This window comes from Vitis vinifera, chromosome 2 (assembly GCF_030704535.1).
Source record: "Vitis vinifera cultivar Pinot Noir 40024 chromosome 2, ASM3070453v1".
NCBI lineage: Eukaryota > Viridiplantae > Streptophyta > Magnoliopsida > Vitales > Vitaceae > Vitis > Vitis vinifera.
The window spans coordinates 342,937-359,067 of NC_081806.1; the positions used below are offsets into that span (position 1 = coordinate 342,937).

General features: G+C 36.8%; 1 protein-coding gene across 3 annotated transcripts; it reads right to left on the minus strand.

The window, feature by feature from the left end:
* Nucleotides 1-1,015: 1,015 nt before the first annotated feature.
* On the minus strand, nt 1,016-14,020 carry LOC100260315 (uncharacterized). Of its 3 annotated transcripts, XM_010660110.3 has the most exons (9): nt 13,670-14,019; nt 10,472-13,195; nt 10,285-10,388; nt 7,552-7,621; nt 5,913-6,725; nt 4,049-4,251; nt 3,036-3,159; nt 1,974-2,180; nt 1,016-1,759 (listed from the first exon to the last, which is right to left on the minus strand). In XM_010660110.3, exons 1-9 carry the CDS (start codon nt 13,823-13,825, stop codon nt 1,616-1,618), a joined length of 4,545 nt encoding a protein of 1,514 aa, XP_010658412.1. In that variant the 5' UTR covers nt 13,826-14,019; the 3' UTR covers nt 1,016-1,615. The 3 variants fall into 3 exon arrangements, with proteins under 3 accessions (XP_010658412.1, XP_019071872.1, XP_010658418.1); XM_019216327.2 differs by lacking the exons at nt 1,016-1,759; nt 3,036-3,159 and having other exon boundaries at nt 2,048-2,180; nt 13,670-14,020; XM_010660116.3 differs by lacking the exons at nt 1,016-1,759; nt 1,974-2,180; nt 3,036-3,159 and having other exon boundaries at nt 4,055-4,259; nt 13,670-14,020.
* Between the last annotated feature and the right edge of the window lie 2,111 nt (nt 14,021-16,131).

Sequence of the window (16,131 nt, forward strand, 5' to 3'; positions counted from 1 at the left end):
ATCCGAAGTTTCATTATTTTGTATTTTAAATTTACATTTCCATCTTATTTCTTTGTATTTTAATCCAATTTATTTATATTTTGATCCCTATTTTTTATACTTTTTTATTATTATTATTATTATTATTGTATTTATTATATATAAATTTTATTATAAATTTTGAACAATCTAAATAAAAAAATTCAGAATAATATGGAATGAATACCATAACATTTTCTTTGTATTTTAATCTAAGAAAATGATTTAAGTGTACAAAATTATTTTATTGTATTTATTGCTTTCTTTTATTTGGAACATGAAGGAAAAAAATTATAATGAAAATAATGCACTGAACGAAGAAAAACTTCCAATATTATTGATTATGGAATTTATTTGAATTTAATTTTTTGTATTTAGACAATTTTTTTTACAAATCTGACCCTAATACGCTCTTTTTTCTTCGTCATCTACCTTACCTTCTTTCTCTTCTCCACTTTTTCTTCTTTCCCTTTCAAGTATAGAAAAAAATTGAATGATTTAAAAGAACGAGGAGATGAAGTGGGGATGAGAAATGGAGAAGATGAGGAGAACAAAGAGGAAGAGGATGAGGCTCATAATTTCATGATTTCACGTGCCCATTTTCATTTTTTAAATAAAAATAAAAGATTAAATCTAAATAAAAAAGGAGGGAAGAATATGAATTTTAGAAAAAAAATAATTATAATAGCAATAAATTTGATTGAAAGACTTGGGAGACTTCAGTTACAAGTTCTCAAAGTCTATTAAATGGGTATGGATTCGGAATGTCGTCTAGTAAAGTGATTTGTTTATTTTTGTTTTTATGCTACTCCTTGTATTAATCTCAATTAATTTTTTTCACTTGCTTGCTCCAGAAACCAACATAATTCAAACATCATCATATCCAAAAGAGGGAATAAATTAGTTAAAAAAAGAAGAAGAGTTTTTTCAAATTTTCGTTACCATAAAAGACATTAATGAAAGACATAGCAAAGAAAAAAGAAAAACAGAAGAAAAGTTTCTCCAAAGGATATGATACCATTCATCAATAGCGACTGTCTCTATGACATGCAACTTCTCAAAATGATGATAGTAGAGAACCTTGTGCTACAGCCATCATAAATTTCTCAAACTTATACATATAACTGCCTTGCCTCCAGTAAAACAGAAAGACATGGCTAAAGAAAATCCAAGATCCAAACAGAAAAATGAGCCATTGGCTCTGTAACGACATTCCAATCTATGTAATACATGGGGGGATCTGCTGGCCAGAAGTGTGATATAGTTGAGGGATCTCTCCTCTTCTCCTCTTCTCCCCTCTCCCTCTCCCCCTCATTTTCTCTCCACAATCTACCCAACATCAAATGAATAAAAGAATAAATCATCAGACTGCATATTACCCCTAATCATGGGAGTTGATCAAAAGCTTGAAATCATGATGAGAAGCCAAAGGATAAGGTCTCATTCCAATCATGCGTAAAAAGGAAGGACTCCATCTAGCTGGAATCTTCCTTTTTTTCCTTGTTGAGACAGCAAGTTAAACTGAGCAATAATCTGGGGAATTTCAACTGGCGTCCCTCAAGAGCTTGCACAAATAAGAATATGCAAAATGAATTGCTTATAACTGGAATGTGCCTAATTCACGGCCATGCCTCAAGATTAGCACTCTGCGTTCACCAACCCATTCTAGCCGATAAGAGAGGTCAATATTATGGATCAAGACTTTCAAACAGTCCATGTCCCCTGATCCCTTAGTATTCTCCTACAAAAAGAATTCATAAAATGTTATGTTTGTGATAGTTCTTCATGTGTGGCAACACCTCAATTCTTAATATCTAAATCATCCTTTGATTAATTTGGATTCAGTCCAACATATTACTACTATCTCTCTCTCTCTCTCTCTCTCTATATATATATATATATATATATCCAGTCATGCCCATCAAAATAAGCCCCTGTCAAGAGTAGGAGGGTACCTGTGAATTGGCCTGCCTATCATGTCCCAGTATGCTTGCCATTACGCTTGACCGAGAAGAATTAGGTGACATTCCCTCCCAGGGAGGAACAAAAATCAGTTTAGTGTATTGGACAGGAACGAAATTTCGACCGAGTTTCTCCCACCATGCTGACCCCAAGGACCACCATCTAATCATCAATCCATGCTCAGAAAAGGCAACTAGCCCCTGCAATTTAAAGGACATGTCACATAATGCCCAAAAATTTTCAAGGCAATGGCGTCTATAGAAAAAGCAATAAAGCCACACAGGAGAGCCAATTAAAAGGAAAAAGTAGATCGATAATGTACTGTGAAAGCACAGCCATTTGAAAAAGTGATGAGAAGAACAGAATTTTCAATAATTACGTGTTACAAACATCATTTTGGGGATATTGTAGGAAGGATAAATTAGCAAATACAGCCAGATGAATGGGCACTCAAACAGCACCTGATATACATAATGCTAGAAACTAAAACTAGAAGATTAACAAAGGATCAAGATTGAACTAAAAATTATGCCTGAGAGAACTTGTTGGAATGAAAATTTTGCTTTGTGTGCTACATGCTATCCTGAGTTCAATATTTTATCCAAAAACGAAAAACAAAAAATGCTATCCTGAGTTCCATACTTGAACAATGGTGGGATATGGATTATAGGTACAATTCGACAGCTCTGAAGCCACTTAAATCTCCATGAGCAAACCATCTTATAAAAAATGTTTAATAGATTAAACTGTAGTTAGAATAAGACAATTTTTTCACTAAATATAAGTTAAAAACTAAATAATAACAAAAAGAACATGTCACAAATTATTGGTACGAAATAATAATTGGGTTGGCTGCAGGTCAACACCTGTTGACTAGGCAGGGAAGGTTTTAGACATCAGGTTTCATTTGAAGCCTATTTTACTTATCTTCCAAGAGAATCCACAAGTAGATATAATGACACTTTTAACAAAACTGGTTGGCATTGCATTAGAAACTAGTAGAAGAATGAAAAAGGACTTTGTGTATATGTGGCCCGTGCACTGATCATAGGTACCTCTCCATCCGGTGAAAAGCTCAGAGCAGAAATTGCAGTGGTCAGTGTTGTTTCTGAAGCTCCTGAGAGCAAACTTGGAAGTCCAGGAGGAGCACTTGCATCCAGAACCTTTATTTTTGTCACACTACATAAAGGTAAAACAAGTATTACCTATTCAGTTATTCCAAGAACTGGAGATGCACAAATCCAGAATATTGGAATGGTCCAAAATACTCAGCATGAATAGAAAAAGGTGAAAGACAACTCTGATGGGGTTGTCCAGACATACCATGATATTAACATCATGCAAAAGCTTAAAAGCATCAATCTACAGAAATGGGCTCTTTTCTAAAATCCTAGAGGTGTTCCAAATAAAAAGTTCTTATCAAAGGCATCATATTAATATCTATAACTTCAAGGGCATTCTTTCATGTTGCCCTACATATAAGTACCCCACACCCCAAACATGAACCCATGATTATGGTTTAAGAACAAGAATGGCATCATTTCGAGAAGCTAATTGCACGACAAACTAACAACCAAAATAAAGAAATCTGCCTGAAACTTAAAAATAAAAAACATAAAAGATATCTATTTCTAATCCTCAGGAATTTCCTTCAGAATTTATTTGAGGCATCACAGCAAATCCACTTTTTATTTTCCTTACATGACAAGCGTCCAGAATTTACAAACTAAGGGAGCAACTTCAACGAAACAAATAAAAAGAATAAGAAACAGATTCAATGTCCTATGTTTAATGTTTCTTTGTTCAAATCCTACTATATATGTATTTTGTGTTGTTCATTTTTTGTATTATTTCCAGAACATATTTTAAACCTAAGTTCATTCTAGTTAAGGCCCATAATTTAGATCCAGGCAATAAGGAGGGAAAATGTAAGAATAACAAAGAGAAGGTAAGATCATATAAAAAATGAGTGAACTTTTGAAGTTATATTTTATAAAAAATGTAAACATAACTAAATGAAAAGAAGAGGCTCTTTTTGAAAATTCAAAATATATTCATCTTTCAATACCTTTGCAAGTCATATATCCGAATGCTAGCATTATTAATCTCTCCAATTGCATCCCCAACAGCCAGACGTGTTGAAGAGTCATTCTGTGCTACCATAGGGAATACACGAACAACTTCTTTCAGTGCTGTCATTGAACTTTGAAGGCAAGTCCTGCGCATGACTGAATTTCCAGGGTCCATAGTTTGTAAAATGAAGTTAACCACCTGCATATCTGTCCCAATGTCAGGGATATCCATATAGAAACTGTTCAAGCACTTAAATTCTTAGCAGTAGAATGTCAGGAACATCCACACAGAAATAACTTGGAACCATAAGCAAATATAACATACTCATAAAAATTATTCATTGGTGTTATATCAGAAAGTAATAGAAGCTTAAAACTTATGAGCTCAATCAAATCTGAATGCATCTTGAAAGTAGCAAGTTCACCAAGGAAAAAAGTAATGCAATAATCAGAAAAGAAACTGATCAAATATTATAGATTTACAAAATCACGGAATAAGCAATAACCTAAAAACAAGAAGTAAAAAAATTATCAAAGACACTCCTCTTGCTATTTGGTATAATGGGAGAAACAACTTCTGGCTTCAATTTTGCATCTTTGCACCTGATTGTTCAAATAAAGTTAAGGTGTTGGCTGGTCCTATCTGTTTCCCAAACACAATAAAATCTAGCTGGACAAACTCCCCTTGGATGACAAGATTTTTAGGTTTTCTCAAACAGTGCCTCGAGACGTGTATTGATTGGGGCACTGCATCTTTTATGCATTGGATCTATAGCAATGGATGTTGATAGATGAGAAGGATAATAAAAGTCACACCCATGCATGGGGGTGAAAGTTATCAATGGTTTAAAAGAAAATGATGCTTATCTGTCAAGATAAAGCATCGAATTTGAAAAGACCCAGAAATAAAAGGTACACATTTCATTAAACAAATTGAAAAAAATTGTATCATCAATGCTTCAGCCAACCATGACTGATCTGTCTCCATAAGAAATTTTAACCAAGAATCCAAAAAATTGAATGTTTAAAAAAAAAAAAAAAAACAAGGCATCATCCAAGGACCAAACTTCTCAAACACAGACCCCAACACTTGGGTAGGCACTCCGCATCTACCCCTTCCCTGAAAATTGAATTCAGATGCCCTTTTTTTCTGCTATATTTCACTTCATTTCAGCGGAAAATAAATAAATAAATAAATAACTGAAAAACGATGTCCTGGTATGGGAAATAACGTTTCATGAAGTGTAATATATTTCAAGCATGTTGTTAGCAACAAAATTTGAAATCCAAAAGCCTTATTTCAATCATTTGAACCCTCAGTGAATGAGATATGTTGAGTAGAAACAAGCAATCAGAAAAATATGATAAAAGTGGAAAATCATATATGACATTCTGAATTCAGCAATTAAGTATGGAATGTTACTAAAGAAATAAATAGATGTATATTATAACACTGATAAGAATCATGATACTATACATCGTGGCATTACAAACAAAAACTTACAGTCCAATTATCTCCCACTGGAGGAAACTGGGGACATCTACAGACACAGAAAAGTCCCATATATGATAGACATTAAAATCGATACTGCTCATGAAGATGTGCTAAGTCCCACCATTCAATAGTGCACCTGATATAGTAGATTTAGAAAATCTTAAATACCAAGTATTGACATGATAGAATGGTGTGAACAATGTGCCATCTGCAGTAAATATGGGACTTCTCAATGTTCATTGATTGCAACTATGATTTCTTCTTCCTTTGCTTGTTTATTCTATTTAATTTTATTCTTTTTATTTCTCTAATCTTTCAACCGAGATGGAGACATGTTGCTTGTTTGAAGAATCAGCTCTACAAACCTTATCAAGGGACTGAATTAAGTTTCTTGGAGAACCACGCACAACCCTGATGAGAGTCATGAGGGATACTAAATGAACAGGTGAATCAGATGCAGTAGACCAAATTTGGCTCTCTATTACACTTAGAAACCCTGGTATATCAGCCATGGCTAAGCTTGGAAGAAGAACCCCAACCAAAGTCTCCCGAATAGTGACAGGGATAGCAGGATTTTGAGCCGCAGAATTGCCAGATGTACCACTTACACACTCTATTTGGAAGAATATATCCCCAACCAGACGAGGTATTTCAGAACCAATGCACTCCTTCCATGTACTCTCCATACCTTCTGCCAGGAGCTCTGCTGCTGTGGAACTATATTTCTCATTCATGGCCATAACCAACTTCATTAATGGATGAACAGTCAGCATAGCAAGATTTTGCTTAACAAGGCTAGGATACCAAATTGCCAGTGCCGCTGCCACGATAATATGAGATGTCATTGCATCTTGGCTTGTTCCCCCAACACAAGAAATCCAATCTTGCTCTTCAAATGATTCTAGCCATGCAAGTATTTTACATTCCTCAACCTGAGAATCCCCTGGTGTTTCAGGGGGTGTATCAGAATTCAGACCATCCCTATATGCATTTTCTATGTTTGAACTTCCATCTTCATTTGCCCTCTTGCTATTGGTGGAGATCATAAGTTTTGTATGGTCAATTGCTTTTCGACTACATAGGGGAGGTGGAATAGCCCGTGCAGCAGCACAATGAAATAAAGAGCGTGCAGCCATACGTACATGTTCACTTTCATCTTGCCAAAAACTCACCAAAAGCTGCAAACATAAATAAAAAAACCAAGCACATAGTATTAATCAGTTAAAAAAAAAAAAAAATCAAACATATGTTACATATTTAGGTCGCATGTACAGTAAAACCTCGATAAATGAATGTTTGATAAATTAATAACCTCACTTAAATAATAAAATCTTCTGGTCCAACTCGGGTCAGTGTACTAAATTAATAACCTTGCTAAATGCATAAGATAATAATATTTTTAGAAATCTTCAAGGCCCTAAGAAAATATAAATGAATAATTGATGAAATACATACATATATATATATATATCGCAAATAAAAATTCATGATATAGCAAATAGAATTTCATAATATAGTATTGAGGAACTTTTCATAATTTTTGTTTTTCTCCATTCACTCCTCGGAATCATAACATATTTGACAAGGTTTGACACCATATCTCTTCTAAGAGTCTAATTATCTTTACAATCAATAACCATCTTTTATATTTTTAGAGTCTTTTAGGTTTCTATGTATTAACTTTCTACCACATTTATTTATTTATTTTAATTTAATAGTCATACACGTACAAGTACTCTATAGTAGAAACATAATACTCTTTATAAATTAGTAAATATTCATTTAACGATAAATGAATAATCCCGCTAAGATAATAATTTCTCTTGGTCCCAAGAGTATTACTTTATAGGGGTTTTATTGTATCTTATATATCTAATTCAATTCCACAAATTTCATTGATACTGGGCCGAAGCATATAAAACATTGAAGCTATTTCATATAACATCCATTTATCAAGTTAAGATCAGAGATTCAAATACCAAAAACCATTAGCTTAATAGGCACCTGGAGTGAAGGTGGTTTTATATCAGGAATTTTCTCTGCAAAATGCCGAGTATAGAATGCTGCTAAAGCACTGCAAAGAATACAAGTCAATTAAAAGAGTCAGCATTTACCTCCTAAAAACTAACATAGCTGTTAAAAATGAAAGGTAGACAGAATATGCTCATTTCTCACATGCAATGATGATATTTTGGGCATCAGATACTGAAGATAATAAATATTTTTTTCCTTTTTATAGGCAGTAATAGCATGATGGATGCCAACCACAATACAATGAAATCAAGAAAAATATTAGGTTGATGCAGTTTAATTAACAAATGGGAAATCATCTAAATCCATATTCAGTACCATGGGTGCATGATACATCTATTCCAATAAGTTTTCGTTATTTAATTACATTCTTTGTTTGTAACAACTCTAAACAAATGTTATTGTGTAATGTTTTGCCAATAAAAGTTGCCCATATCTTGCTTCGAAGATCATGGCTTTTTAATCAAAGGATGCAACATGATGGCCACCAAAAAACCTACACTCTTGTGCACAATAGGCATAAGAATATTCTCCATTATTTGAAGAAAATTTTAAGAAGTCAAAGGAGGAGCAATAAAAAAGTATGCTGACTATGCATGAATTTGAAAGGAAAAGTAAAGATACTAATATTATCTTTGCTTTAGTCATATGTGCAATGGATGACCCTAAAGAGAAGAATAAGGAATTTCCGAAAGAAGCACAAAACATACTAGTTGACTTTTCAGTTTTACACCCTAAAGAGTTGCCTAATAAGCCTTCTCCACTATGTGATATACAACCTGCTATTGATCTAGTTCCTATCGTATCATTGCTAAATTTAAAAGTATTATCATGTCTCCTTTTTTTTTCTTTTCCTTTTTTTTTTATAGTCAAATAAGAATTTTATTAACAACACCTAAAAAAATAAAATCACGAGTATATAAGGAGTACAAAAACATGCCAAAATGGCAATGGGATGGAGAGATTAACAAAAAACACCTCTCCCCCATAAAAAAAGAGTTCAAACAATTAACAAAATCTAAAATGGATATAGCGGTTCCATCTAAAGACTTTCTAGACTTAACCCAGAGAGAGCACAAGAAAAACTTTTTGAGAGCTTAATCCATTTGTTCTTTACTCACAAAAGTTCTACAATTCCTTTGCTTTCAAGTGGTCTAGAATAAGCATAAACAGGCAGCCCTCCACACCTTCATGTGCTTCTTTCCCACAAATGTTCCCTGCCAACTTGATGAAGTTTTTGATAGTAGAAGGCAATTCCCACTCAACTTTAAATAATGTGAATCATAAGAGCCATAAAATTCTCATTTTAGCACAATGAAGAAGGACATTGTCTCCTTTTCTACCAACAGCCAGATTTCATTCTTTTTTATTTATCAGCAACCTAACACAACCCTTCACAACCCAAATCCCCACCTCATCCACCTCCTCTAGGCCTTGGACTTGAGGTTTGAAGATGTAAAACAGTACATGAACCCCCATTCCAAGATGCTACCCTTCCTTGTATAGAATTTATTCCAATAAAAATGCAAGTGTTGGTAATCTTTGGGCAATGGTGGAGTGAAAGGGCCACTGGAGCCCTTGTTTTCATAGGGCATTCCATGATTAGAGATGCAGATGGTGAGTAGTTTTTTTTATCACATTCATGCAGCATCTTTACATGGAATGGTGGAGGATAAATTGTGTTGCAGGTTTGGGGATTTTGTAATTTTTTGTGATGTCATTCTACATATCACCATCGGCTGAGGCATCGGTGAAGTTCCCAGCTGAAGGGATTTAGACCTTAGAGGCCCTTTAAGAGTATGCTTCTTCACATGGAAAGCAATATGGCAGAAGATCCTTACAGTTAATCAGCTCATGAAAAGAGGTTGACCCTTGGCAAATAGATGCATTTGATGCAATCCTGCAAGGTTAGAAAGGAGTCAGGGAATCATTTCCCTATTCACTGTGACAAAACTCATATGCTGTGTGATCTTGGGCTGTCTTTGTTTGTTCTTTGGTGGGTGTTCCCTAAGTTTGTGAAAGAGGTGCTCTTAGCTTGGCTTGACAAGGGTGTGGCGAAAAGGAAGAGTGTGTGGAGGATGGCCCTTCTTTGCCTGTTTTGATGCATTTGGTAGGAGCACAATGACAGAAATTTCAGAGATGAACATTCAAGTCAGTCACTGAAAGATGTCTTGCTTAAAAATGTTTTTTGACTGGGCTAGGATTCCTTCAGGGTTTGACCTGTCTCTTTGGGACTCTATTGAGAGGTTGGGTAAAAGCTAGGCTTATGGTCCTTTGTTCATTTGTTCTTTTTGCCCTAGTCTATCTTTTGGCACTTTCTATATATCCCCGGAGTACTTGGGTTGTGCCTCAATTTTTTGCCTATCACAAAAAGAAAGAAATCACCATGCATCCTACCATTTGGAATAAAAAATAAAAAAAATAAAATAAAAAATAAAAAAATAAAAAATAAAAAAATAAAAAATAAAAAAATAAAATAAAATAAAATAAAATTTTAACAATGCTTTGAAACGCTAACCATCTCCATTTCTTAGCTACTACAAAATTATGATTTTCCATGGAATTTCTTCATCTCAACCAGGATTAATTAGATGCCAGTACAGCAATCCCCAACCTGGATTACGATATAATATGTTGAGAATAACAAATGAACAAATAAGTAATGAATGTAATCTGATTTCATGCAGCAGTGGGAAAATGTCATACCTGCAGCCTGCTGAACTAGAGTGAGACAAGCTAACTATGCGTTGGGCAAGGGACACCATTGTTAGTGACCTCATCGCACAAAACTCTGATGATGATTTCAAAAGCTGAAAAGTTGATATGACAACTTAGGAATAATGAAGGCAAATGCGAAATAGTATTAACACTCAATGCCATTCATTTAAAATACCTCGAGGCTAGCACCCAAACCAGGGAATGTCAAAGTTAATGAACCTCTGTCCCCTTGGAAACCAGGGGATACAATAAATTTCTGTGGTCTCTCTAACTTCATGTCAGTTATTAGCAACTTATCAAGCTCAGAATCTACATCCCACAAGTGCAAAAAGGACAAGGAGAATTGGAGTAAGTATCTTTCAAGTGAACTAATCCAGTCATGCCCTTCTATAGTATTGTTCAAGGTCCCATTTAAATCAGACCCATCATCTGCAGTCATGTGATGGGGTTTCAGTGTCTCAGTTCCCGGTTCTCTCATATGGGTATTGTCTTGCTTATCACCACCATTTCCTATGAACTCATGCTTCAGACAATGAGACATCAAGGATGCAAGGTCAAAACTCAGAGTAGCAATTCCAGGGAATGGACAAGAGCATTTGACGGGATGCTTGTAGCCTTGAAAGACTGATGATGAAGTGGATATTAGTTTCATAGAGCTTCCTTCATTAACATGTGCTTGGGAAGTACTGGGCTCAGATATATTTGTCGTAATTGTATTTGACAAAGCGATCCCCTTCACTGAATGTTTAAAATGAGATTGTAACAAGCTTGCATCTTCAATTATTGGAAGAAGTAACGAGGAAGCTGAAGTATCTCCATTCAATACACTGCCGGAAATGGAATTCATGTTGATTCCTTTGAAAAAATTATCGAACATTGAATGGGATGCTGTCCCACGAAGAACGCGCTCTCGAACACCTGTCTTCATGTCCCAAATGAACAAAACATCTACTGCATCAGATGTCCCTGAATAGTTCCGGCAGAGACATGCGATATAACCTCTAGCACCATCCCACACAACTTTTGCAGGATAGCTAGGGTGTCCAGGAAACATCCTCTCCACCCGCAAAGTCTCAAGAGAAGTGAGAGCAACACAAAAGTCCTCCCCAACAGACAGAAAGCAATCACTCCATGGACGGTCAGTCCTAGGTGGGCAAAGGATTATTTGGCGTACTGAAGCTACGTGTTGGTGCATCACTGTAATGAGATTGCTAGTATCAAGATCCCATACACGAATCGTGCAGTCCATGCTTCCTGATACTAAAACATGATTAAAATTCCATCCGTTGGAGTTGCCCACCATTCGATGTGCAGCCAAACATAGTACAGCACCAGTATGTCCCAAAAAATATTGTTTTGATGCATGTGAATCCACTTCAACACATGGACTTTGACCATGTGACTCTAGTAGTTGGAAAAATGTATCAAATCGAGCAACTTCTATTTCACCACTATAGAAGCCATACACAACAGCATATGGTGTATGGAAGTTTTCAGAGATAACCATGGAAGAAGATACAACCTGCTCCTTCCGCACAAAACTATATTTTTCATCATCTCTGCAGATATTATTCATTTTTTCTAGACTTGGAATTGTACTTTTCTGGGAAGTTAACTCAGTCTCCCTGCCTGTGGGTTCTATACCAACATCATGCCCATGACCCTCAGATTTATGAAAAGAAGCAAAGCCCACAACCGAGTCTGTAAAAAGACCACCTCTTCCAACCATTTTGCATTGAGGACACAACTTTCTATTGTCATCATGTTGTTGATATAGAGACCAGATTGTAACAAGAGGTTTCCACAGCAAAGGTTCCTCAATGTGAAAGCAAACGGATTCAATTCGAAAAAGATAATGGTTCAATTGGATGAAAGATATTGATAGCCTTGCATCATGGGGATGGGAAACAGCAGGGATCTCACAAAGAGGCTGAAAATTAAATAAATTGTCCAAATATGATACAGAATACACAATAGCTGAACCTCTATCATTCCACACAATAAAATTTTCTTCAGTTATGTCACAGGGATCTTCTGACCTCGGCATACTACTAGCATCATTACCTTCAAGAAACATGCCCCCTACAATGTGCAAGTGAGTTGAACCATCTTCGAAACAGAGGTGATTATCCACAAAAGAAATCTTTCCAATTGCAGTTCCACTAGCCAATAGCCTAAATATACAACAGGTTCTATAGACAAGAACAAAAAACTGTCCATGGGTTGCAATTGACACCACCGGACCCCCCTCACTCAATCCATCTTCCCAGATAGTTGTATCCAAATGAGAAGAACTTTTATGCAAACCAGCCCCACTCTCCCCGCCTAAGGTGGGGTCCTTTAGTATAGGAACCGATTGCAGCTTACCATATGGATCAACCATGAGGGCGGATTGCATCTCACAATTCTCAGGGGACAAAATTACAGCCATGAACTTCAATGGCCCAATAGACAAATTCCCATGAAAAACAGTTTGGACAATAGTAAGGCTATATGAATCTACAATAACTACAGTGCATTTTGGGGGTTTTCTATATTGAGACTCTCTATCCAAGGAAGCCTCACCCCCTTCAACCAAATCAACAGAATGTTGGTCAAATAAATGGACAGCATCCATGAAACTACAGGCAATACATACATATCTTGGGTTGGTAGGCAATGCTCGAATCATGGATGGACTGCCCACCCAAGGTGGCATTTTCCTTCTGCGCCTGCAATGTCCACTCCCTCTGCTCCATGTGCACAGCACACCATCAGTACATGCACTTATTAAAGCGCCATGATCAGCTGGAATAGACTTTACTTTCACATTACTTGAATTGTCCACAATAGGAAAACAAATGCCGAGATCAGCTAGGGGTGCAGCATGACCACACAACATAGCAATTGGTTTAATTTCCTATAACATTCAGACTTCCATTAGGCTGATACTGTCTAAATAAATTGAGAAACAAACAATGAATTCATATTCATATGAGTTTATGTGTGTGTGTTTTGAGTGTCACATTTTCATAGTTAAGGACCAGGGGAGAAAAACTCCACCTAATTAATAACTTCATTAAACTCCCAATGAGTGAACACAAGCTCTGAGAAACAGTCGTTAAGGCTTTGTTTGGTCGCTGAGAAATGTAGGAAAAGACCTGAGAAAAAGAAATCCACTCTACGGAGCCTAATACAACCGTAAAGCTCTCTGGAGCCAAGCTTTTCACGTTCATGAAAGAAAATTTTCAAGAGATAGAAGATTCAAAGTTAGAATCCTTCTCTTTGCCTACATTTTCTCACCAATCAAACGGAACCTAGAGTAATTAACAAATGGCAGTAAGCCCAAATGATAAGTCCGCAATCGAGTTAACTCGAATGGCCAAACAATTACCGGGTCGGAATCGGTGCCGGATAGATTCCACCAGACGATTGAGCCATCGGATCCGCCGGTGTAGAGACTCGGCGGCCTGGTCAATACTGCGGCGGCAGTTATTCTGTGGTACGGCGGAGCACCGGACCAGATGCACGCTACGGATCGGCACTTCATGGAAGCGCTATTCCGAATCACATTCAATAACGATAAGCCTCGTCGGTGACTGCGCAAGGTGCCGCAAAGTGGCTCGTGGCCGTGATTTCCACGACGGCGGTTTACGGTGGAGGGAGTCCTTTCTCCACCCTCTTGTTAATTACACTGCTAAAAGAAGTCATTCGTGTAAGAAGTTGAAAATAAAGGGGCATTTGATGGCATTCGTGGCCATAAGTATTTAATAAGCCCCAGGTACTATGTGATTAAGCTCTTTTAAAATTAGGGCTTGAAAAATTTTTACTAAAAAAATAGAGAAGGTCAAAATTTGTCTGAAATTTTATTTAAAGTCGGGTTATGTTTGGTTTTAGAAATTTCGAGGGAAAGTGTAAGAGAAAAAATAAAGAGGTAAATTTGAAAAAAAAAAATTAATTAATAGATTATTTTTATTTATCATTTCAAACTCATTTTACTTATTAATATAAAAATAAAAATAATTTTAAAATATATAAATTTTTAATTAATTTTAATTATATTTTATTTTTTTTGACATTTTTTATTAGACAATCGAAAATCATTTTTCTTAATTTTTTTTCACTTTTAGTATTTTTGAAAATCAAATATAGTGTACATATAAGTTTTTTATTATTTAATAAAATATATTGAGATAAATTGCTAAAATATCTTAAGTGATACATGGCTTATATCAGCCCCTTAGCCTCTTGACCCAAAGATGGAGAAAAGGGCCTCATGGATAGACCTTGCACCCATAGGAGTCTAGACAGAGAGCAAGGATGGCTTGGAGGTTTGGTGGTTTAAACGCCAAGAGTTAAAATGAGGAGGTCATGCGCGAGCCAGACACGCATCGCGCGCACACTGCGAACAAGCCAAACATATGTTGACTATGGAGCTGGTGCAGATGGAGGGTGAAGTCATTTTGGAATATAATTTATAATTATTTAAATATTTCATTATGTCTCCTCAAGCATATATGATGTCTCCTCCAAACATCTTGAGAACAACTTGTATTGCTCTTTAAGGGAGGTGGTAGGTGACTCAAGGAGGCACCAAGGGAAAGCCTTGACCGCACCAAGGGGGCACCATGGCACTTCCTTGGGCATGCCTAGGACACACGAACGACACTCAAGCAAGCACATGTGGGCTCCACGACATGTGTGGTGTGCACCCTATGGCCGCAACGGCACGGGGCCCGATGCAGTCTACCTCCTCCTTGCGCAGGCACGAGGGCACCTAAGCCTTGTGCAGCGAGCCAGATGGGAAGCCATGAGTGCAATGCCATGGTCTGATGAGGCACTAGACATGTAGCTAATTGAGGCCTATGAGAACTATGCATGGCACACGGGCGCAATGCCTTGTGCACTAGGAAGGGACAACCATGGGCACAATGTCATGACTTGTTGCTATGGAGATTGACTTAACAATGGGAGCTACCAACAAGCCCAGGCCATGGACACCTTGACATGGCATGGGCTCACGCATCAGTGTAGGGAAGACACAATGATGCACCAGACACCTGGTTAACTGGTTGGTGCATGCTGTTAGTTCAGAAGGCCTTGACCAAAGACACGTTGATGGGCACCCGTTCACAAGAGGCACCTTACGGGGAGGAGGCAGCTTGTTAGGGGGACTCATTAGCAGCTTGATGGGAAAGGCTTTAGGGAATGCCAGCTAGCTAGTGTCAGCAAGTGATAATGACAACATTTAGCTACAAGGGATTGACAAGTGGTTGTGGTGCTGATGGTTGGTGCAAGGAGACATCTTGGACTGAAGCAATGTCTCCAACTGGGTGGTTATGCAAACAGTTGGGGCGGTTGTGGCAGTTGCATAACCACCACCAGACTCCTTGGTTTTGAAATTCAAATTGTAAGTTGCAGGTTAGGTCTTTTAAAAGGGCCTCCTGCATCTAAGATAGAGAATGAGAGCATGGAATGTGTCTTTGAATGCTTAAAGGGTTCCAAGCATTGTACTCTAACTTAGGCCGAGTGTTGAGACACTTGGAAGACAATTTTGTATCTTGTAGAATTGAGTAATACAAGTTGGGAATGGTGTTCCTGTAATCGTGATTGCTTGTTACTTTGTTTTTCTAAGGGCTGGGAAGAAAAGTTGGCTAAGGAAGGGTCCTTAGCACCGCACACTCAATGAAAAAAATTGGTTGATATTCAAGGGTGTGACAGCTTACGATGCTACATCATTACCATAGAGCTCCAAAAGGCAAAATATTTGATCTCGTTATTATGCCCGCCCAAATTAATATATATATATATATATATATATATATATTTGTTTTATAACTCATAACTCTTTCTCAA

Excerpts from the sequence above, each read along its gene's own strand:
- LOC100260315 (XM_010660110.3), bottom strand. The coding sequence starts at position 13,825 with ATGAAGTGCCGATCCGTAGCGTGCATCTGGTCCGGTGCTCCGCCGTAC. Across the intron at positions 3,160-4,048 it reads CGGATATATGACTTGCAAAG|TGTGACAAAAATAAAGGTTC; the intron begins GTATTGAAAGAT and ends ACCTTTATGTAG. Across the intron at positions 1,760-1,973 it reads ATAGGCAGGCCAATTCACAG|GAGAATACTAAGGGATCAGG; the intron begins GTACCCTCCTAC and ends TTCTTTTTGTAG.